The sequence below is a fragment of the Budorcas taxicolor genome, chromosome 10 (assembly GCF_023091745.1).
Source record: "Budorcas taxicolor isolate Tak-1 chromosome 10, Takin1.1, whole genome shotgun sequence".
Classification (NCBI taxonomy): domain Eukaryota; kingdom Metazoa; phylum Chordata; class Mammalia; order Artiodactyla; family Bovidae; genus Budorcas; species Budorcas taxicolor.
In genome coordinates this window covers 14,683,064-14,706,958 of record NC_068919.1, presented here as the reverse complement: position 1 = coordinate 14,706,958, position 23,895 = coordinate 14,683,064, and the positions used below count along the sequence as shown (strand labels likewise).

The following is a 23,895-nucleotide window of genomic DNA, read 5'->3' as shown; positions in this document are numbered from 1 at the left end:
TTCAAGTTGATTTCCATCAGTAGCTTCACTCAGAGTGATGCTAATTAAGATATCTGAGTATATAACTGAATCTCTAAAAGTCTCTTAAAATCAACTGCAAAGGTCTTTTTTGATGGTGTTCTGTGCACGGAGAAGAAATTCAGTGAGAGACTCTGAATTAAAGAGAGATAAAGTTCAGTCATGATGGATGAAAGCAAACATTTTACTTTTCTAATAGAAAAACAGATGTTCTTCAAAATTTTGAACAATTCAAAATGCAATAGTGAGGGTGGTTTTCCTGTGTGGAATCTGAGATAGGGTAACAGATGAATAGATGATTCCAAGCTACCTACCCTTTCAGGACTTGTTTCAAATTATTCCTCCTCTTCCACCGGGAGTCAGTTCCAGAAAACAATTTGGAGGACAAAATCCATACCCTCTCTGTCCATATTATTCACTGGACAGTGTATCACATCCCACCTGGTAACATCTTCTTATATACCTAATGCCTTGTAAGTTTCACTTGTTTAAGGGCAAACTCTAAGTTATAAACTTTCATATATCCTCCGTGACACCAGAGATAGTATTTTCCATTAGGCTAACCATGAGCATTTGCTGATTATGATAAGCCCCCTGATGGTGATGTCTCCTAGAGTTTAGTCAGCTTGGTGGTACATGGATGTTTCTACCATTAACACTACAATACTTTAATAAACATAGTATACAAACTTCTCAGTATTAGTGGTTGATAGTTTTAACTGGGGCTTCCTCTAATACTGAGAAATTTGTATACTAGGTTTATTAAAAGTATTGTAGCATTAATGGTAAAAACAACCATGTTTTAACTGGCAAGGCACTCTTACATCACTGGTTAGAATAATCATTTTCACATATTTCAGCATTATGATGAATTTAGCTGACTTATTTCTTATTAAAGACTAAAGGGTTTCAAGAAGGAAAAAAGATTAGAGTTAACTGGCCCCCAAACATTTCATGTGCCTATGAATTTAACAACTATTCTCATCTTTACAGTAAGAATTAAGAAATGACACTTTTTCCATATGTTCATATAATGCTGACCTGTGTCCTCTAACAGTGGGTAGCTTTAATCCTGATAACAGTCCCTAGAGACCTCGCTTGGGTGGGGGTGTCCTCCACCTCTAAACTGCTCACTGGAGTCAGGTAGCTATGGGAACCCTGAGAAAACATCAGTGCTGGGGTATGGTCTACGAAACGCAATCTAAGCCACGCTTGTATTGCTAGGCATTTCAAAGAGTCACAATCAGGAGATATGCTCACACTTGTGGCCTCTCTGTGTGTTGCTGCTCCTTGAGAAAGGGAGAGAGGAGGCATGGAGGGGAGAGAGAGATGGAGCGGCCGTCCCCACACCAAGATTCCATGCATGCAAGTGAAGGCATCCTGAATTTTCCATTCTTAAGCACCCCTGGACTGCACCCTCATGAGAGGATGCTACATGGAATGCTGAGCCCTACTAGGATTCCTGACTCACAGAATCCTGAGACAAAATTAATGACTGCTATTTTAAGCTATTAATGTTGGGTAGTTTATTCAGAGTAACAGATAACTGAAATGCTATCCTTGACATTGATGTCAGCTCTCCTGCTCATTTGCTCAGTCCTGCGCACTTTGCTTTTTACAAAGAATTTTATTTATTTGTCCATCTTCGGCTGTGCTAGGCCTTTGTTGCTGCGCACGCTTTTCTGTAGTTGAGGCAGGCGGAGCTACTCTCTAGTTGCGGTGGCTTCTCTTGTTGCGGAGCATGGGCTCCATGGTACTTGGCCTTCCATAGTTGAGGCTCACAAACTCTGGAGCACAGGCTAAATAGTTGTGGCTCACAGGCCTAATTGCTCTGTTGCACATGGGATTCTCCCACTTCAGGGACTGAACCCATGTCTCCTACACTGGCAGGCAGATTCTCTACCACTGAGCCACCAGGAAACTCCCTATGAGTTCTGCCATTGCACTTTTACTGATCTTTTCCTCTGAGTCAAGGAGCTCCTAAGAACAAAGTTTTTCTATCCCTACTGCTAACACAGGGCAGTACTACATAAATGTTTACTGATTAGATGGAACTTTTACCTACCCACTTCTACTTTATTTCAGCAGACATACTAGAGATTAGGTTAATTGTTGTGTTTCTTTAAGAAAAATAAACTAGGCCTTGGTTTCTGAAAAAACAACAGCAATTGTATTAATACATTTCAAAATACAATAGAGCTGAACCAACTATAGGGATAGTGTAGGTAGCAATCCTGTGAAAAGCAGTGATGAGCTGAGTCACAATAAACCAGTCTTTCCCTTTATCTAATTTCCTGCTCATTTACATCTACCATTTCTCACTCCTTTCTTCAAAACTACTGATCTACTTCTTTTCTACAGCTTAGCGGAAGAAGCAGGCTTTCATCCAGAGTCAGGATATTTAACTGCTGCTGCCTGGTTCAATCATCTAGCCTTTCTGGAAAAGTCCTTTAACTTCTCTAGATCTCAGTTTTCTTATTTGCCATGTAGGAACTTTGACGCTTACAGATCAAAGTTGGTGGAGTGATCTTCGATACCTTAAATTGCTGATTTTTTGGTCACTTCCCACCACAGTGGGAAGAAGCTTAAATGAGATAATGAATATCAAATGGCTTTGCTAAGTGTTACCTACACATAAAGTGTTGATATCCTTCCAGAATGACACTGAGCAAGAAGATGTCAACAGTGAACAATAGAGGAAAGTACACTTCCCTTCACATCAGAGGTCCCAGCTGCAGGGCTGCTTCTGCAGTCCTAGCTTTTGCTGCATCTGCAGGCGCAGTCTCTCCCTGGGATCCAGCGAGGATCTGAGCTTCCTCACTGATAGGAGGAGGGATCTGACTTAACAAGTTCTAATGTCTCTCTTCTAAATAGTTAAAAGACATTTTGGTCTCTAAATACAAGGATAAGGTGTGTAAAAGGTGTCTAAATAAATGCTAAAAACGTTATTACTCAGGTCAGAATCAAAGCATGTAAAGCAGACTGGAGGATCTTTGAGAGGATTTTTAAGTCAATTCCGGGTCACCGGATTTGAGTATTGATAGGACTCTATGATGGAGAAGGCAATGGCAACCTACTCTAGTACTCTTCCCTGGAAAATCCCATGGAAGGAGGAGCCTGGTAGGCTGCAGTCTGTGGGGTCGCTAAGAGTCAGACATGACTGAGCGACTTCACTTTCCCTTTTCCTTTCATGCCCTGGAGAAGGAAATGGCAACCCACTCCAGTGTTCTTGCCTGGAGAATCCCAGGGACGGGGGAGCCTGGTGGGCTGCCGTCTATAGGGTCGCACAGAGTCGGACACGACTGAAGTGACTTAGCAGCGGCAGGACTCCATGAGCAGTGATTGTTACTGCTGGGTATCTCAAAGATAGCAGCAGCAGTTCCTCAGATTATCACACTCAGAGAACTGCAGAGTTGACATGTCACTAGAACCCCTCCCGCTTCTTATCTTTTAGATCTCACCTCTAAAGTAACCCTACACTACTCAGTTACCCCTATTGTACGATGTTATTTCTGTCCAAAAACTTACTACTATCAAGCATAGTATACATTTATAATGTAGGCTCCATGAAAGCAGGGATTTGTCCCTTTCCTTCTCAGCAATGTCCCCAGTGACCATCACGGTGCCTGCCACATAATGGCACTCAACAAAAATTTGCTAAGTGACCAAATGAATAAATGACTGCATCCTGTCTAACTTTATACTTGGCTCTTCTACAAAATAGTTCTTGAAAAAAAAACCCAAACCTGAGACAAGTCTTTAGTCACTACTTAAATGATTCTAGGGATGGGTCATTTTTTACTTCTAAAGGGACAGCAGCACTGTTGAATAGCAAGGGTGTGGGGATCTATTCATTAGAATTTTTTTTTGAAGATTTTTTTTTGATGTGGACTATTTTTAAAGTCTTCACTGAATGTATTACAATATTGCTCCTGTTTTTTTTTGTTTGTTGTTCGGTTTGGTTTTCTGACTACAAGGTATGTGGGATCTCAGCTTGAGGGGGTTCAAAATATGGAATCATAATCGTACCCCCTGCACTGGAAGGTGAAGTCTTAACCCCTGGACTGCCAGGGAAGTCCCAGAGAATTCTGCCTTATACTAAATAGAAAACCGTGGACTTTTTGTTTTTTTGTTAGCTTCAGAAAGTTTGGCCTGCCAGTCATAAAGTAGCAGACTGCCCATCCTCTACTGACAATTCTTCAAACATTGGAATACGAGTTGTTAAACGACTGCTTTGTCCTCTCTTTATTTCTTTATTTTTTGTATCAGGACTTGATTCAAATGTTTTAAAAGTCTAAATTGTGTGTGCTTGTGTTTATACACAATTTGGACATGTGCTATTGAAAAAACCTTACCAACAGTCTGACATCCATCAAAATAACAAAATGCTTAGCTGGGATTGCTAGCACCTGTTCCATCTTGTTCTGTTAATCTCATGGTTGTTCACGATAGCTCTGAGCACAAAGCAAGCTCAACAATGCCTCATTCAGTAGCAAACACTTCACTTTGTCCGCCAGTTTCCCATGCACTACCATCACTGACAACCTTGGAAAATGCACATTTAGGCATGGTAATCTGGGACAGCTGGATCCCTTCACAGACCCAGCAAAGGACTGAACCAGTCAATCCATCATCTGCCAAAGGTCATTTTAACAGCTTCTTTTTGCAATAAGTTAACATAAAATTTCAGACAAGAAAAATGACAATAGAAAAAAATCAAGTTAAGACAATTACAGAAAGGGGCGTGCGGGCAGGGGCATGAGTGACAGAAGCTGTTGCAATGTCTCTTCCTCAATATTCTTCAGTGGAAGGGAAAGAGGCCCACGACAAGAATCCCAGAGCCACACTTCTACCCACTTTCTCATACAATCTCCCACTGAAACGCCCTTTGTCCTAGGACCCTTCCACTTTAACCCTTCTGCTTTCTGGTGGTTTTCAGCAGAAACTTCGATCAACAGGTAAGATATTTCACTAGACGGGGCAGCAGACAACACATTATAGTAAGAGTCAATGTCCACACAGGTGCTTGACAACGATTATAAAAAAGGAGAGGAGGAAAAACTGGTTATCTGTGGAGCACACCAAAGGCTAAGCTGTCATGGTTGAGAGAAGCTGGCAGCAGCTGCTCAGAGGGCATCCAGAGCCATCCGTCACCCCTCAGACCAGGCTCAGTGACCACAGGCTAGGAAAGCAAACAAAACTGCAGCTACAGACTGACTGGACAAAGTGACATTTCTGTTTGTTTGTTTGTTTGTTTCGAAAGCTGGGAATAGGTAGGTTCTTCAGTATATTTAGAGGCAGGGGCTGAGCCTAGATAATGCTCCATAATTCTTTTCACTTGGTAAAACATTCACTGCCTAGATGTTATTTCAAAAAGAAGCTTACTTCTCAAAGTGCCTTCTTAAAATATATATATATGTTTATTACTATTGTTTATCACCTGTCTCCTAATTAATTGTAGGTTCAACAAGGAAAGGGAACATGCCTGTTTTATTTATCAATGTGTCCCCAGCACCCAGTGAAGTATTTGGCACATAAGAAGTGTTCAATAAAATTTATTAATGTTATATTAATATATATATGCAAAGTAATCAATGTTATATTAATTATATGCTAATATTATACTAACAATACATTGGTGTTATATTAATTATTATTTTATTAATGATATTTATTAATGTTTATTAATACTAATGCTACCTTTGTTCCACAGATAAGAAGAGACTGATACTTGGAGTAACAAAATGACTTGGCCAAGATAACACTGATTATAAGTGGTGATGCCAGCATTTCTGGTTAATGCAAAATGTGAACTCTTAACAGCTCAAGAGTGAGGATGATAGCCTTAATATCTGAAAATATATCAGAGAAAGAAAATGACATACTCTTCACCACACTTCTCCAGAAACTTCTGTCAACGGTACTGGGTGGAGTGATCCATGTCACTTTTTCAATACTTTTTATTTTCACTTCACATAGCTCAATATACTTCATGTGTTTGCTCATAAACATAGAAAATCACAGTTCATTCTCTTGATATCTAATGAGACTTATCAGATATCCATTCAACAGCTGGATAAAGGCAAAATTTTAAAAATTAGATGTGTTAACAGCTTTTCAGAATCCCACAAGACAAGGTAGTTACAATCAACTATTTGCACATTTCATGCTAAATTTCCCTTGGGAAAATTCTATTATAGATGTCTACAGGGAATTCAATAATTTATGATTCTCTGACAAAAATTTACTTTCTCTGGGTGAAACCACTGACATATGTCATTTTTTAAAAAGTTAGGGCTTTTTTTTTCCTCTTGTAGGAATATTAAGAAGAAGCCCATCTCAAATGACATATAAATATTTCTTTCACATTATAAAATTAAAATCAAAACATTTGATGATTTCCTCCCCTTTGTTTTCTGTTCCTTCTTCCTGAAACCTGTTTTTCATGTCAGATTGTCTAATTTTCTCTAATTTTCAATTCTCTCTGATTTGTTGTTGTCATCTGAAAGTTCCTTTGTTACTGCAGCCTGTTCTTTTTTCCTGGATGCCATAACTTCTCCTATCCCTCAGTATATTATATAACTCATTTGAATGTTTCTCCTCTGCAGTTTTTAAGTTCTCCAAGTTTTTTTCTTTTTTAGTTATTTTAGGTCTGTTCTTACCTTAAAATCCTGCCTCAAATGTTTTGCTAAGAGTAAAATTTTGCTAAGAGTAAATTCTGACTGAAACTGCATTTTATGGATCGAGGCTGTAGGCTTAGGTAACGCCCTTTAGCTGGACTGTTTCCATAGGAAACTCCCAGTGCCTGGATCTTTAAGACCCCTTGGTCACATTTTCCTCGAGAAGGTCTCTTCCAATATTCTACCTGAAAGGTAATCTTGGCTGCCGCTGTCCCAGGAAACAGGGTGTGGTAGGACGGCTGGGAGTCTCCACATTTAGAAGCTAAACTTTCATTTAATGCCTCTGCATCAGGAATGAGACTCAGCCTCCTACAGTGCCAGGTATCACTTCTTTTATCCTCAGAGAAATTCCTCTACTTACTCCTCTCCTAACAAACTCCTTACACAAACTCCTCTTGTGTATTAGGGTTTAGGAGGGTGACTGAGTTAAGGAAAGAATGGCTGAGTCAGACAGTGTAACTATTCGTCCAACAGCGTAACTGTTTCTCAGACAGACTGAAACACTTCTCTTCCCTGGCCTCACTTCCACTCTTAGCTTCAGATACCTGGTGCCACCAATTCCTGAGCGTCCTCCGTGGCTTAAAGTAAGTCAGGTGCTTCTTTTTCCTTTACTGCTGGCTTCAGGCTACAGCATTCTCGGTTCCCTTAAGTTCTTTACTGTTGGCCATCTGCTTTCCCACACCCAAAATTTGGTAGCTGTTGTCTCCTTTCCCTTTCTGCATGCTAATAAAGCTTTAAAAATTTTTCTTTATGACTGTTTTCAGTGGAGTTTGAGGTGAGAGTGGAAGATAACGCATGTGCTTCAATGGCAGGCTCCTCTGTCTATGGAATTCTCCAGGCAAGAATACTGGAGTGGGTAGCCATTCTCTTCTCCAGGGGATCTTCCCAACCCAGGGATCGAACCTGGGTATCCCACATTTCAGGCACATTCTTTACCATCTGAGCCACCAGGAAAGCCCTTAACCCTAATTTGTAGGCTTTTTGAACCCATATGTGAACATTTCAAAAGGTAATTCCTCTTAAAGAGAAGGGATAATAGCTTAATTTTCTCACTGTGACCTTTTCACAAGCTCTGAAATGGAGCTTCCATCTAAAGGCCCCAAGAGATTAAATGATTTACCCTAGGATCTATAGTTTATACTGGCTGAAGTGGAATCTGAATCCAGGTCTGCGTCAAAACTCATCTTCACACTCAAAACACTTGTGATCCATTCAGCAAATGTTTGTGAGTGCTTACGTTAACAACTTCATCAAACTTTAACTCTGATCTTTATTTTCAGAAACTACTTTAAAACCGTTAACAAAAGTAAGGAAAAACTGAGCCCCAAAGATTTCCTGAGTAACCATTAGGGCAGTGAAACTGCTAGAGAGGGCAGGAGATTCCGAGAGAATCGGATTTAAATTCTGTCACAAGGATCTATGACATAGCAATAAATTAATATAATACAAAGTGAAAAATGCACATGCTCCAAGGAAGATCCAGATGAAGTTCAGAAGAGAAATTACCTTCAGCTGGAGAGACGAGTTGGTGTCATAAAGGATGGGTATTTAAACTGTATCTTGGGGAGAAGAAGAAAATGATACTCCACATAGAGTGAACGGCACAGTGCTCCTTGAATATTTTTAACATGGTTAAAGTGATTTTGAAGCTCACAAGAAAAACTCTAACTCTGTCAGAACAATACAACCCATCAAATCTTCAGAAGACGGTGCTACTTTGATGACAATGACCTCATGTGACTCTCTGAATGTGCTCTTCACCTATCTAGAGACATTTTTCTAAGCCATGGACCTTGCTTTCATCATTTAACACATCATTCAGACCACTTCAGTAAAACAGTGATCATGCTGAAAAGGGGTCTCAGAGGACGGGATGACACTCCAATTAACCAAGCACATTGAGCCAGACTGTTCTATGCTTTGGACTCAAGAGACTGCTGGAAAGAGGAGGTGAACAAAGGCAGAAAGAGCGAGGAGGACCCAAGTGAAAAGAGCAAAATGCAGGTGCTAAAGATGGGGCTTTCAGTCTGCCTGTGAGATTATTCACCACCGACCTTAGTAAGTTTATAATAGCCGGCCAAAGAGAATCACAAACCAGAACATGTACTTGGATAGCATACTCAGTGAGAGGAAGAACCCTGACGACTGACCTGGTGCCTTTTTTAGATGTGTGTGCATCGTCCTGGGCGCTATAAATGCAAGGACAGAGGAGGGCGTGTGCTGACTCATTTTTTGACCCAATTAGGACCAGCTGAAAAATCCAGCTTTCCCAAATATGACTGCTTACTTCCCTCCTACAGATTTGTGTTGTGATTTGAGTGACACAAGGGTATGAATGGCGGGACGGGGGGTTCAGGATGGGGAACACATGTACACCCATGGCTGATTCAAGTCAATGTATGGCAAAAACCATCATAATATTGTAAAGTAATTAGCCTCTGATTAAAATAAATTAAGAAAAAAGAGTACGAATGGGGTAACTAATTAGTGAGAAAGAACCGTGGGACTCTCAAGCCATTCATTCCGTGGGAGAAGAGAGAAGCACCGAAAGGAAGAAACACTGCCCTAAAGTGTTTTAGGCACTCCCTGCCCCTAGGAATGAAGGCCATCAGTTCTTACTGTGTACACACTCTTTTTCATTTTAAAGTGTAGCCCTGAAGTCTTTAAAGAGCAGCAAGAAGGGTGAACAGTCCCAAAAATCACCTGGTCAACTCAGTCCGTGGGACCTCTCTACGAGAGTCAAACAAATATTCTAGAGCAGGATCAATCTTCCCAGCTTGTCCTAGTTTAGACATTTTGTACGCCTGTTAGTGGTCTCACTTCTTTTCTTTTTTTTCATTTTCACGCTGATTGTTATCATAAAGCCTCAAGGAAGAAGAGCAGTTTCTTCCATGTGGGTTCTTTTCCCCATTATAAACCCCTTACATGGCAATGACCTTTATTTTGTTCTATAACTCACGTGAGGAGAACTACAACACATTTTAAGGTCTGAGTTGAAAATCATAAACAAAAAACAGAGAAATGGGCTGAAATCTTCATATCTTAGTAAAACCACCATGCTCTAGTCAAGCTGAATAATCTCATTTTTTTCCCTTCTTAAGGATAACTTCCATCCTTTATCTTACTTCAGCCAACTCCAAATACTATATATAGCTAACAAAATCCTGGAGAAGACCCATTTTCTCTCACAGAAAGAGGGATACTGAACTGAGAGAAGATGGGGGCAGTGTTGCTGCTGGATAAAAGACAGTCTGATATTAAAGATTTTGTGCTTAAGGCACAAATGTATCTGTGACTTTTTAAATGGCACATTTTAGCAGCATGTGGCATCATCTTTTGTGGAAGAGTGTGGGGAGAGGCCTTGTTATGACTCCCCATGGGGACTGTGACGGCACGTTAACAAGGGAAGGGCAGTATGAAGAAGGCAGGCAAGGGTGAGCCTGTACTTCAGGAGTTTAAAGCAGTGAAGGCAGGCTCTTGACTCCTGAATCACCAAAAACCTCGGAGAGCTTATGGGATTTGTGGGAGGGTGCTAGGTAGAAGTGGAAGGGAAAGAAAACTCTAGATCCCATCTTGTCTCTATTTGATTCTTGTGAAATTTCAGGAAAAGTCCTTTGCTCAGTTTCCCACATTCTCATCCCATCACGGCTTTTTAAATTTTAGTTTATTTATTTTTGGCTGTGCTGGGTCTTTGCTGCTTTGCATGGGCGTCCTCTAGTTGTGGTGAGCAGGGGCCACTCTTCGTGGCTTCTCATTGTGGTGGCTTCTCTTGCTGTGAAGCACAGGCTCCAGGCGCACAGGCTTCAGGAGTCCCAGCCCAGGGCTCCGTGGCTGTGGCGTCCGGGCTCTAGGGTGCACAGGCTCAGGAGCTGTGGCACCTGGGCTTAGCTGCTCTGCGGTGTGCGGAATCTTTCCAAACCCAGGGATCGAACCCATGTCTCCTGCACTGGCAGACGGATTCTTATCCACTGCACCGCCAGGGGAGTCCTCCCCCGTCGTTTCTTTACCACCTGGTACTCTAGGGGAATAAATTGATTGACTCAAACATTTTGAGGAAGGTATCTACACAAGTAGATAGACCCTGCATACTTGGACATCTGCTCTCTCCTGAAAGGTTTACAAAGATCCCATCTTAGAGTGTGCTGGGGGATGGGGAAGGGCTCCTCCATCTCTTCCTTCTTTCTCCAAGGGGCAACTCCCTTTAAGACAACCAAGCTCAACTGTCAGCTCCTTTGAGAAACCTGTCTTGCTCTCCCCGGCTGAACCTTTGTGGCTCAGAGTACTTCATTTTCACTAATGACTGTCACACTGCTCTGGGCTTTAAGTGTCTGTCTTCTCTATCACAGGGAGGCCTTCCTCATCTTAGTGTGCTCCACTCTTCAAGGTTCACTACATGGTAAGTACTTAAACAATGATTACTGAATGAATGAAAGTGTCTGCTCTCTACAGTGCATGTCTAGGAAGGGAACCTTGTTTTTAAAGGTGAGGATAAACAGAAGAGAAGCAATTACTCTTTGAAGATGTTAACTATGTTTCAGGACACAATTTTCTACTCAGAATTTTAAAATGCTATTGAGATTCATACTTTTCTCTGTTTACAGTGATTCTGAAAAGGACTCACCACATCTATTCCTAGCACACCATGATGAAAACAAAGAAATCAGTCCTTAAGTGCCTTTGTTGGGCTGACTTCCCAACCCCTTCAGGTAATGTTCTTATCACATCTGCTCCTCGAAAAAAAAGAACCTTGGGGTTCCCTTCCTTATTGACTCACACACAGTTTGTCATCTATGGACTCAAAGCCTCGACTCCTATTTCACATCACATATTTTTGTACCCCAAACGAATCTGGTATAAAACACATTGTTGCTGTTTGGTCGCTAAGACATGGCCCAACTGTTTTGTGACCCCATGGACTGCAGCCTGCCAGGTTCCTCTGTCCGTGGGATTTCCCAGGCAAGAATACTGGAGTGGGTGGTCATTTCCTTCTCCAGGGGATCTTCCCAACTCAGGGATTGAACCTGCCTCTTCTGCATTGGCAAGTGGATTCTTTATCACTGAGCCACCTGGGAAACCCATAAAACACATGCCAGGGCCTTACTCTTCTCTCTAAAAACTTAATTCATTACCTGTGTTTGGTCATTTGTTCTCGCTCGCCTATCTGCTGGGTCATAAGCTCCCAGAATACAGAGACTATGATCACATAGTTCCTTTCAAAAGCATTTAGTTAAGTATCCCACACACAGAGGCGCTCAACAACTCTTCATGATGATCATAATCACACGGCACTTTACAGCCTCTAAGCCCATCTCTTCCTCCTCCTAACATCTGGCTCCTCCGCATCTACTTTAAAACGCAGGGAGCGGTAAAACACTGAATGCTTTCCAGCCCTCACTCCTGACCAGTGGTCCTTTTCTACTCCCCACTTTATCGCATGGGCCAAGGCACTCCTTCAGGCTTCCAAGTGTCTCACACTGCTGGCCTCTTTTTCACACAGTTCCTTACACTGTAATCTTATAAATTCAATGAGTCTGTTTTCTTCAGTCTTCTAGAGACTATTTATTAGTTTACCTCCAGGATAAATGAACATGATCAACAAAATCCCAAATACATCAATGGCAATCTCCCTTCCTATACAGTAGAGTCTCTTTTTATTAATCTTTGCATCCTGAGCACTCAGGAAAATGCTGGCAGACATATATTTCAATATGCAACATAAATATGTTCTATTTATTAAGTATCTGTCTACCTACCTATCTTAACTAGTCTCCCTGTTTCCATGATTGTCCCTCTATGTTCTGTGCTTCATAGAGCACCCAACTATCTGTGAAAACATATTTCAGATAATTTAGTCTCAGAGTAACATCTAAAATTCTGACCATGGCTTACAAGGTTGTATAAGATGTGGCCCCTAGCTACCACTCTGAATGTGTTTTTTCCCATTTTTTCCTTGCTAACTCCACTTAAGTAACCCAGGTCTCTCGTATTATTTGCTGTTGCCTGATGGCCCCCTCTTTTCATACCATTCAAGTCTCAGCTCAAAGGCTGTTTTATCGGAAAGGGGGACTCCACTTCATTTTTCCCCATAAGACTTACCACCACCTGACAAATTTTATACTCAGTTATCCTTCTGTTTCCTGTCCCAAGCACTCCACCCCCCTCACCAAACGCAACTTCACAAGAATCAAGGATAGAATGTCCTTCATTACTATATCCCCACTACCTGTCTAGACATAGCGGGAGCTCAATACATGGAATGAAGAAATGAATATGAAAGGAAGGAACGGTGTGCTCTAAATCTTAACTCTGTTAGTTACCCTGTTTGACAGGATTGCTATGCTTCTGCATGTTTTTAAGTCACACAATTCTAGAGTTGTTGCAGAAAGTTAAAGAAAGGCAAGAGCAGACTGCTTAGAGTCATAAAATGTTACTTTGGAAAGGGGCTTAGAGATCATTATTTAACAGAAGAAGAAACTGAGGCCCAAAGTTAAGCACAGCGGCTTGCACAGGGGCACCTAGAAAACCAGGAGCAAAGCTAGAACTGCAACCCAGGTCTTTCATTCCCAGTCTAGGACTCTTATCTTTATACCATGCAACTTCTCAAATGTTCCACACTATATCTGGTCTTTTATCAAATATACTCAATGACAATGATTTAAAATATACAAAGGGTAATTATATAACAGCTAGAGCTGAGCTCCACAAATCAAAGGTACTAGTTTTCCCTGAAACAGGCTAACTGGACACACCCTTCAGGATTCTGTTGGGAGATTCAGTTCTGAGCATCTGTCGACGAGCAATGCCAATCTCTCAGCTGTTGCATATATACTGTATTTCCTCTTAGAGGCCCTTTCATGAAGAAGCAGAAAAATATGGTTCAATAAACACTGAATATTTTTGCTTTCTTTCTATAGTGCAGGTGAATTGACTCTGAAGATATCTCCTTAGAAATTCAACTGCATTCACGCATTGCAAAAATCACACAAAAAGCCATTTGACCAAAAAAAAAAAAAAGTGATGGAACTGTGACTGCAACTCTATCCATGATCTTATTTAAGGAGTTCTTTTCACTTTTTTAAAGTGTTCTCTTTTATCTGAATCAATGTGTGTAAGACACATCACTTGAAACACTGGTGGATATCGAGGCGCTGTACTGCTGTAATTCATGCTGAGCCAGATCTCCACCTAATACAAACTCTGTGCATTTCCTTACAGACCAACAATCACTGTACAGAAGCCCTAGCACAAAGTTCTAGTGGGGGTACATGTAGCTGACTAAAGTAAAGTCCATTCTAAATACTGTAAAGAGTAAATACAGTAAAACTGTGCTACGTACATATACCTATCCTCCTTCAAATCATTTCGTACTCTGTCCTGCAACACGTGATATGATTCTCACTGGAATAAGGTGGTTTTTTCTTTCTATGCAAACATATAGAAATTATACATCCAAATGAGTAGGGCTGTACTCTTTAATAAGGTAATCACCTCTAGAAGTCATATATGCCTTCCAACAAGGCTGCTATCACACATACTTTTTCTGGAATTTCTAGGTTCTCCACATTTAATGTGCATAAAGATCACACTGGGAACATGTTAATAATGCTAATTCTTAGAGATGTGCATTTAACTGGTCTTTTGATGGGAGTCCGGGAACCTGTATTCTTAAGCACTCCAGCTAAGTATTATACAGGTGATCTGCGAGAAAAAGCACTTTAGAATAGTCATGTAAGGGTATCAAAATAAAGACTACTGGGTTAACCTCTGTTTACATATACACATAACACACTGGAAGTTTAATTTTTTTTTTTTCCAAATCTTCATTTCTCCTAATAGAATATATTGGTACAGATATATATAAGAGCATCTATTTGCAATCAACATACCTCCATGAAAGAGATTCCTAAGCTCCAGACATCAGAATGAATTCCATACTGCTCCCCTGAAATTCTTTCAGGCTGAAAGAAAACAGAAGGGAGCTTGTGAGTTGATGTAAGCTACTCCAGGAAACACATATGCTCAAGTGAGCTCAGCTAAGGCAGAGTCACCAATATCTGCACAGCACATTAGGAACAGAAAAACAATTATATATATATATGTGTATTATATAGATAATCCATAGAAATTGTATAGGTAATACAGATATATTAGATATAATCTTATTGAATCCTCAAAAAGATCCTGTGAGGGAAACTTTGTTATCTTTAAGATAAAGAAAATGAAGGCTCACATTTGTGAGATATAAGGCAAAGTCCTAAACTAGTAAATGAGCTGAGACTTGAACTCAAACCAAATCCAGTGGTCTTAGCTGTCGAGTGACAAATTACAGGACATTATATAATATTATCACGTATTTGCATTTTGAGAGATGGGTCTGAATCACTAGGAATTCTGCTATTTAAAAATTTTTATTTGTATAATATTAAACTTGTAGGAAATTTTTAAGATTAAGACTAGTACAAAGAAAACCCATAATTCCTTTGCCCAGATTTACCTACTGCTCAAAATTTTATCCCATTTATCAGGCTTCTTTTTGATATAAACCAGGGAACAGTTTGAAAGGTCCTTTCGGGACTCTTGGTCCTCCATTCAAGATACGTAGAAGATACGTGTTCTAACAATTAGCTGCACTCTCTCCAGTTCAACAGGACTAATTCCATAGTGACAAGGCTGCTGCCTAGTTCCTCTACTCCTGCAGGATTTGGCATTCAGTAAGGTACTTCACAGAAGTCTTCCGAACGAACACAGGAGCAAATGAGTAGGAGGAACTGAGGTCTCACTGAGATGGAACGGCTGCTTAAGGTTACAGAGCTAGTAACGGCAGGGCTAGGATCGTGACCCATACCTCTTGGCCCCCAGTACCATACTCTCGTCTTGGTACCATCCCTGAAATTCTTGGAAGTCACCATAGCCATCATCTTTCGAAAGCCTGCATGAGCCACCCTTAGTAGTAACTGGAGTCAGGGTGAGTCTGGTCCACTGCAGATGGAAGAAATGGGCATTCACCACTCACCAGCAGGGGATACACCAGGGGTATGGAAGCTGTGGGCCACATACTCTCAGGTGAGTTGGCTTAGTTGGGACCCGAACTTTGTAATCTACTTCCCACTCCCACCTACCAGGCTATCTCAGTATATTTACTGTCTTCTCCTGGGGCCATTTTTCATAAAATTACATAAAGCCCTACCCTGAGGTAGCAGGATGGATTGTCTTACTTCCCTTCCTTTATTTATTTAATTTGTAAAATACCTTTCCTACCAAGAATAATTCTTCCCAAGGGCCGAGAGTCATGTGACCATTTTGCCAAGCCGCTAACAGACATGGTCATTCCAATCCCCTCATACTTTTTTTTTAATATTCTAATTCCCGCTACCATCACTTTTCAAGTTCCACGGTCATATCTGAATGAACTCATTATCCAATTCTAGCGAGATCAATTCATAATAGGAAGCATCCATATGGCATCAGCCAGCCAGTTATAGGAGTAATGCCATCGTCATCATCATCAATGACGACGTCATTACTCCATCCATTTACTGAAGAATTTCCATGTGCCAGGCATTGTTCTAAGTGCTTGTCATGCATATTTCACTTCAGATTCATAAATATCCATACTAGACTGGCACTATTCATCATCCCCATTTAACAGATAAGGCAAATGAGGCACAGAGAGGTTTAATTTGTACCTCCTGGGAAAGGATACTAATAGCTACCACTGAATGACCACCTAGTTTGTCCCAGACACTGGGCTAGATACTCTATATTCTCTACACTTCATATAACCTGACAAATATTGCCCTCATTTTACAGATGTAAAAATTGAGGTTTAGTAAGATTAAATGACTTGCCAAAGTGTAGAGTTATGGATTAAGTACTAAATGTATTATTTACGTACACAGCCAGGATTCAAACCAGGAACATCTGACTGCAAAACCGAAGTTCTTTGCTGTGTGTCAAACGGCCCCTCCGAACTATAAGTCAGAAGAGCCACACACTAGTCTTGACCTGGTCAGTATTTCTCAAAATACAGCCTTGGACTCATCATCACAGAACTGCCTGAGGTGCTTATTACAAATGAACTTCCAGTATCAGAATCTCTGGAGGTGGCTCTGGGAGACCTTCACTTTAGCAAGTTATTTCTCTGGGTGAATCTTCAGTAAACTCGGCCCCAGTCATTAAACTTGTCTCTGTTTCCTACAGAGGGGACGATCTGCCTTTCTCGTCTCTACTTGGTGCACAGAAAGGGCCCTTCTTAGGGCCCTGTTCAAGGGCCACACTTTCTGGGTGAAAACTTCTTCCACTCCTCAGATTGAATTATGAATCCCTGCCTCTGTACTTTAAAATGCTCTTCATATCTTTCACATTAATTTATCGCACTGAGTTGTAACCATCCAGTTGATAGTCTAAGAGGCAAGGAGGGTTCTTATCTCATATCCAGTACCATGCCTGCCACATAGCAGGCAGCCAGTTCCACAGGTCTGCCCTCAAGAATTCGTACAGTAGTAGGGACTAGAAAAAGGTGTCCAGGCTGCTGAAACTAACGTGGGTACAAGATGAGTCCCAATACATTCTGAATTTATGGAGCCAGGTCTTGAAGGCCTAAGACTGCACAACCCAAATCTGTTCTGACACTTGAAGCCAAGATGGCCTGCTCTGTCCTCTTCCCTCCAAAACAAAACAAAGCCAACAGCCAGGTACCACACTACTGAGAGATCTGTGACGAGTATTTTTCAGTTAAAAAGCAGAAGCTAGGTTACTTTCTGATATGATATTTGTCACCAGTACGGAAAGCTTAATAAAAGGAAAAATATGACTCTTGTCTGAAGCACTTCTGCACTGAAGTTTAAGTGTAGAGGGAAAACTCTGGTCTGTTCTTAATGAGAACACTAAGGAGTGGTGATGATTTAAAAGCCAGAGGATCTTAAAAGAGCACTGCTCCAAGATGGCACGCACACTCCACCCCTCCACTTACCGCTGTGACTGGGCATTAACCTAGGACCCAGATTTATCTAACTCATTCCTGAACTGTCTCTACTTATAACAAAACACAGGCTTCCCTGGTGGCTCAGATAGTAAAGAATCTGCCTGCAATGCAGGAGACCTAGATTCAGTCCCCGGGTTGGGAAGATCCCCTGGAGAAGGGAATCTCCCACTCCAGTATTCTTGCCTGGAGAATTCCATGGACAGAGGAGCCTGGCATGCTACATACAGTCCATGGGATCGCAAAGAGTGAGACACAACTGAGCGACTTACATTCTCCCATAACACAAGGCCCTAGGGTTTACTTGTCAAAAGCAGGACGATACCTGGTACATCCCATCCCTTACTTCTTCCCATAAAGGAATTTCTACTCAGGGTTAGGCTACTCAGAAAATTAACAAAGTATGCACAAAACTTTAGGTCAGTATGGAATAACTGCAAGGAGATCAAACCAGTCAATCCTAAAGGGAATCAATCCTGAATATTCATTGGAAGGACTGAGGCTGAAGCTGAAGCTCCAATACTTTGGCCACTTGATGCCAAAAGCTGACTCATTAGAAAAGACCCTGAAGTTGGGAAAGAATGAAGGCAGGAGGAGAAGGAAATAACAGAAGACGACTGGATGGCATCACGGACTTAGTGGACACAAATTTGAGCAAGCTCTAGGAGATGGTGAAGAACAGGGAAGCCTGGCGTCCTGTAGTCCATGGGGTCGCAAAAAGTTGGACATGACTGAGTGACTGAAAAACAACAGTATGTTAAAAAAAAAAAAAAAATATATATATATATATATATATCAATATCATAAACAATGGGTTGGTTTTTTTTTAAGCTGGCAAGATCACTATGTGGGTAGTAGAACATTCAGGTTAGACAGGGTCCTGCAGTCACACTGCTCTAACTCAATCTATCTTCCAGTTCGCTAATTCTCCCTCGTCTTCAACATGCTACCAAATAGTGAGTTTTTCATTTTTATCTAGTAGTTTTGTTTGGGACTTTCTTAAATCAACTATGTCACTTCTAAAATTTGTGAACTAAGTCTGTCTGCAACCTTTCTTCCTACTGGTTCTTTGGTTTGCTCTGTTTCTTTGTGGGCCTGGTTTTCTTTGCTTTACAGTTTTTGTTCATGAAAAAGAAATTTCACAGAGGTTTTCTGAGGCCTCAGGTTGATGTGTCTACTTCAAACAGTATTCTCAACATGAAGCTCCTTTTCTAACTCAGGTCACATATACAAACATCCGGAGTACAAATTTGTGCCAGAGATAATCTGTGGCCACAACTTTTCCCCTTTTTTCTTCCTGTTGCTCTTTTGTTCCCTGGGATGGGGAAGAGCAGCTTTGGTTCTGGTTTGTTTGTTTGCTTTTGTACGTGGTGGGGTAGGGGGTTCTTCAAGCTTCCAGCATAGTATGGGGAAGATCTCCTTTGAGACCCTCTGTCTTAAGGGAGCCCCCGTATCATTCACAGTTGCAACACACACAAATATCCTCAGCAATACAGGAAAATATCCTCAGGAATAAGTAGCTTTGGTACTCTAACATTCTGTTTCCCCTTCTGTTGTAGGTTTCCTTCTGAAAACCATCCCAGGAGTCCCCAGTTGTCTTTTTAGCTCTTCAGTGCATTTGAGATGGTTTTAAAAAGTATTTTAATTAGTATTTTTCAGCAGAAGAGTTGGTCCAAATAACCTAATGTGCTACCACCAGAAACTAGAAGCTGGTGTCCTAGTTAAATCTCGACTATCACTACTTGGCCAGCTCTGAGATTCTGGGCTAAAGTTACCTTTGGTTTCCTTACCTGTAAAATAAAGACAACATGTATACCTAATGGAGTTGTCTGAAGACTAAATAAATCCATGTAATGTGCTCAATTCAGTACATGCCACATGGGGATGCTTAGTAAATGCTGGCCTCCTTCCAAGTCATCACCACTATCACTACGATCACTGCATGAGCATGGCCAACCAAGCTGGATCATGGAATCTGCACAGGTTATAATCTGGGTAAAGATACTTTCCAAGAATAGGAAGAGTCCAGGTGGAAAAAATGTTCAGAAGATAGGAACAGTTATTTAGACTGACTTTCTGATCCCCCAAAACAAGTATTTGGATAAGATTTCTTAATTTCAAAACTTCAGGAATTCATAGTAATAATGTCAAAATTTTATATTTGATTTTAGAAAATTATAATAAATCACAATGACTCAGTAGTGGGTTAAAGTTTCAGAGACTTCTATCTTTAAAACAAGAGTAAAAGTTCTAGTGATTAGAATTTTCAAGAAATGATTTAGTATAAACCCCCAAAACCTTCTGGACTCCATTCGTAATCCTTCTGGAAGAAATCCTGTTAAAATATAGCTGAAAATGTTTCTTGCTTTGGATTAAAATATCCATTAAACCTAATTACCTACCTGCCCCAGGATGCAATGTGTACTTGAACACGCCACTTCATTTTCTAGATCATCGAGGAGGTGGGACCAGATGACTTTTCAAGTCTCCTACAAGGACCACTGTTTAACACGCCCATAAATTGTTATTGTTTATTTGCTTGTTTGTTCTGATGACTTTATAATCTTAGAAAAGCTTCCCTATCTTTGTCCTAATTATCATTTTCTTATACCTAACATTTCAGATTATAGGAGAATAAAGTGAGACTGTTCACACATGCAAGGCTATTTCTTTGATTTATTTTCTTGTCAATATTTGAGCAGTCTAGTGGGTTGTATCTGAGTCATCTGAGGGTCTTCTATACTTTATCACACAAGTAAGATAATACAAAAACTTAAATCGTCTGCTTATAATTAGTGAACAAATCATTTTTGGAATGCAGGTTTCATGAACTGATTCATTCACTTAGCACCGTATGAACGACTGGATACAGAGAATAAACTAGAATAAACCCTGAATATACTAATCTAGATTTGGAGAGACACATAAATAATTTGGATAGAGTGGGAGGCACAGCAGTTAAGAGTTCAGTCCCTGGAAGCTGATTACGGAAGTCTGACTCCTCACTCTGCTACTTATTAGCTGTATGAAATTGGTTAAGTCACTTAGCTTCACTATCCCTCGGTGCTGTCATCTGTAAAAGAACAATATTTATCTACCTCATAGGGTTGATTGTGAGGATTTAAAGAGTTCAGCCATCTCACACTCTAGCAAAGTAATGCTCAAAATTCTCCGAACTCGGCTTCAACAGTATGTGAACCAGGAACTTCAGATGTTCAAGCTGGATTTAGAATAGGCAGAGGAACCAGAGATCAACTTGTCAACATCCGCTGGATCATAGAAAAAGCAAGGGAGTTCCAGAAAAATACCCACTTCTGCTTCACTGACTACGCTAAAGCCTTTGACTGTGTGGATCACAACAAACTGTGGAAAATTCTTCAAGATATGGGGATACCAGACCATCTTACCTGTCTCCTGAGAAATGTGTATGCAGGTAAAGAAGCAACAGTTAGAATCGGACATGGAACAACAGATTGCTTCAAAATTGGGAAAGCAATATATCAAGGCTGTATATTGTCACCCTGTTTGTTTAACATATGTAGAGTACATCATGCAAAATGCTGGGCTGAATGAAGCACAAGCTGGAATCAAGATTGCTGGGAGAAATATCAATAACCTCAGATATGCAGATGACACCACATTTATGGTAGAAAGTGAAGCGGAACTAAAGAGCCTCTTGATGAAGGTGAAAGAGGAGAATGAAAAAGCTGGCTTAAAATTCAACAATCAAAAAATTAAGATCATGGCATCTGGCCCCATCACTTCATCGCAAATAGATGGGCAAACAATGGAAAAAGTGGTAGACTTTCTTTTCTTGGGCTCCAAAATCACTGCAGATGGTGACTGCAGCCATGAAATTAAAAGACACTTGCTCCTTAGAAGAAAAATGACCAATCTAGATAGCATATTAAAAAGCAGAGACATTGCTTTGCCAACAAAGGTCCATAGAGTCAAACCTATGGATTTTCTAGCAGTCATGTATGGATGTGAGAGTTGGACCATAAAGAAAGCTGAGCGAAAAAGAATTGATGCTTTTGAACTGTGGTGTTGGAGAAGACTCTTGAGAGTCCCATGGACTGCAAGGAGATCCAACCAGTCCATCCTAAAGGAAATCAGTCCTGAATATTCACTGGAAGAACTGATGCTGAAGCTGAAGCTCCAATACTTTGGCAACCAGATGCGAAGAACTGACTCATTGGAAAAGACCCTGATGCTGGGAAAGACTGAAGGCAGGAGGAGAAGGGGACACCAGAGGATGAGATGGTTGGATGGCATCACCAACTCGATGGACACAAGCTTGAGCAAGCTCCGGGAGTTGCTGATGGACAGGAAAGCCTGGTGCACTGCAGTCCTGGGGTTGCAAAGAGTCGGACACGACTGAGCAACTAAACTGAACTGATATGTAAAGAAAAGGGTGATTAGTGCACGGTTCTAATTAAGTGTTCACTATTACTATCGTTTTTATTATCACTGCACTGAAACAGGTATGAATATAAAGTGAAAGAAACAGATGCAAAATGAGTGCGTTATATTAGATGACCTCTAATTGCAGATGCTCACAATTTACTATTTGTCCTCTACCCTATACTCCCAGCCCCCACTCATGTCACTCCACCCTCTAATTCTGTCTTTGTTCATCCTCCCAAAGAGATCTCTTTTTTAAGTGCCCTTTTCACATACTATTTGAATCATCAAATTCATATATTATATGCCTTCTTATTCTCTAAAGGTATGCATGGTAAAACTGAAGGCTTTATGATGTCACACATGACATGGTCACATATAATGCCATGTTTCCTATGTTGCCAAAATCTTATGTGGATTACAGAGTGGTGCCACCATACCTGGCTAACTGCATGAAAGGCGCTCAGTAATTACAGGTTGATTAATTAAAGGTACTCAGTGTCAGAATTAGCTTTTACTGGCATAGACCAAAGGTTGGCAAACTTTTCTTGCAAAGGGCCAGACAGTTATTTTTCACTTTATGGGCCATATGGTCTCTGCTGCAACTGTCAAAACTATCCCACTCTGCCACTGTAGTGCTACAGCAGCCACAGACAACACAGAAATAAATGGGAGTGGCCATCTTCCAATGAAACTTCTTAAAATTTTTTACTTTGAAATACTTATTAATAAGAAGTGGAAAACCATATTCTGGGAGGTTTTGTACACTCTTCACTCAGTCCCTCAGTTGCTAGCACTCTAATACAGCATCACAACACCTCAGGCAGGGGTTAACATCTGTGTCAGAATAAATGCTACTTCCACCTTCCCCAACTCCCAACCTCTGTTCTCACAGCAGTTAGGTAAGTCATGGTCAACAAGACCCTGTTGAATTGAGCCAAGCATCTGTGTATCACACCCTTCGCTTTCTAGGTAGCTTATACTTTTTACAGCTTGAACTAGAAAGTGGATAACTAGAGTTCCCTTGCCCAAGAAGCAAACCAATTTTAGCTTTGCCAATATGAGCTAATGTTTCATAATTTTAATCTTCACATTTTCAATTAAGAGATGGATGCATCACATACATCCATACACAAAAAGGGAAAAAAAGTCATTTCTTTAATGTGTACCTGGGAAATACAACTGTAACCTGGATTTGTACATTCAAATATACCGCAATTTAATTATTAGAGCTAATGCTACTAAGAACATGATGGAAAGTGGAAAAGTTATTTCATTAATTGTTTGTCTTAAACCAGAGTGTTCCATGTTTTTTCAAAGACTGACATGGCATTTGGCATGGCTTTGTTAATTATAAAGGTGGCTCACCAATCTCAGCTAAGCTGGTAGAGCCAGGAGGGTGATTAAGTTTTATATAAAACAGGTATGGGGACTTCTCTGGTGGTCCAGTGGCTAAGAATCTGCCTTCCAATGCAGGGGATGCAGGTTTGACCCTGGTTGGGGAACTAAGATCCCACATGCCATGGGGAAAACCCATGCATCGCAACTAAGACCTGATGCAGCTAGGCAAATAAATATTAAAAACTAGGTGTGATGACTCAGAGATTAATTTTTTGTCACATTACCCAGAAAAATGAGAAATAATGAATTTTCTTTAAAAACAATGCAAGGCAAAAATTAACTGTTTTGGTATCTCAATTTAAAAAATGCTTTGTATTGTTATGAGAGTAAGATCCAGAGTTCTATCCATATTAACATCCTTTTAACAAAGTAACATATGAACAAAGAACACTGAGAATAACATCCAAGGTT

The 23,895-nt window shown here is 40.6% G+C and overlaps 1 protein-coding gene across 3 annotated transcripts in view; it reads right to left on the bottom strand.

Moving 5' to 3' along the window:
* Window positions 1–23,895, bottom strand: part of MAP2K5 (mitogen-activated protein kinase kinase 5) — a 262,225-nt gene that overhangs the window by 96,564 nt on the left and 141,766 nt on the right. For all 3 annotated transcript variants that reach the window (XM_052646192.1, XM_052646193.1, XM_052646195.1), the window contains one exon: window positions 14,585–14,656. In XM_052646192.1, coding sequence (XP_052502152.1) covers window positions 14,585–14,656 — 72 coding nt within the window. The remainder of the gene's footprint in view (window positions 1–14,584; window positions 14,657–23,895) is intronic.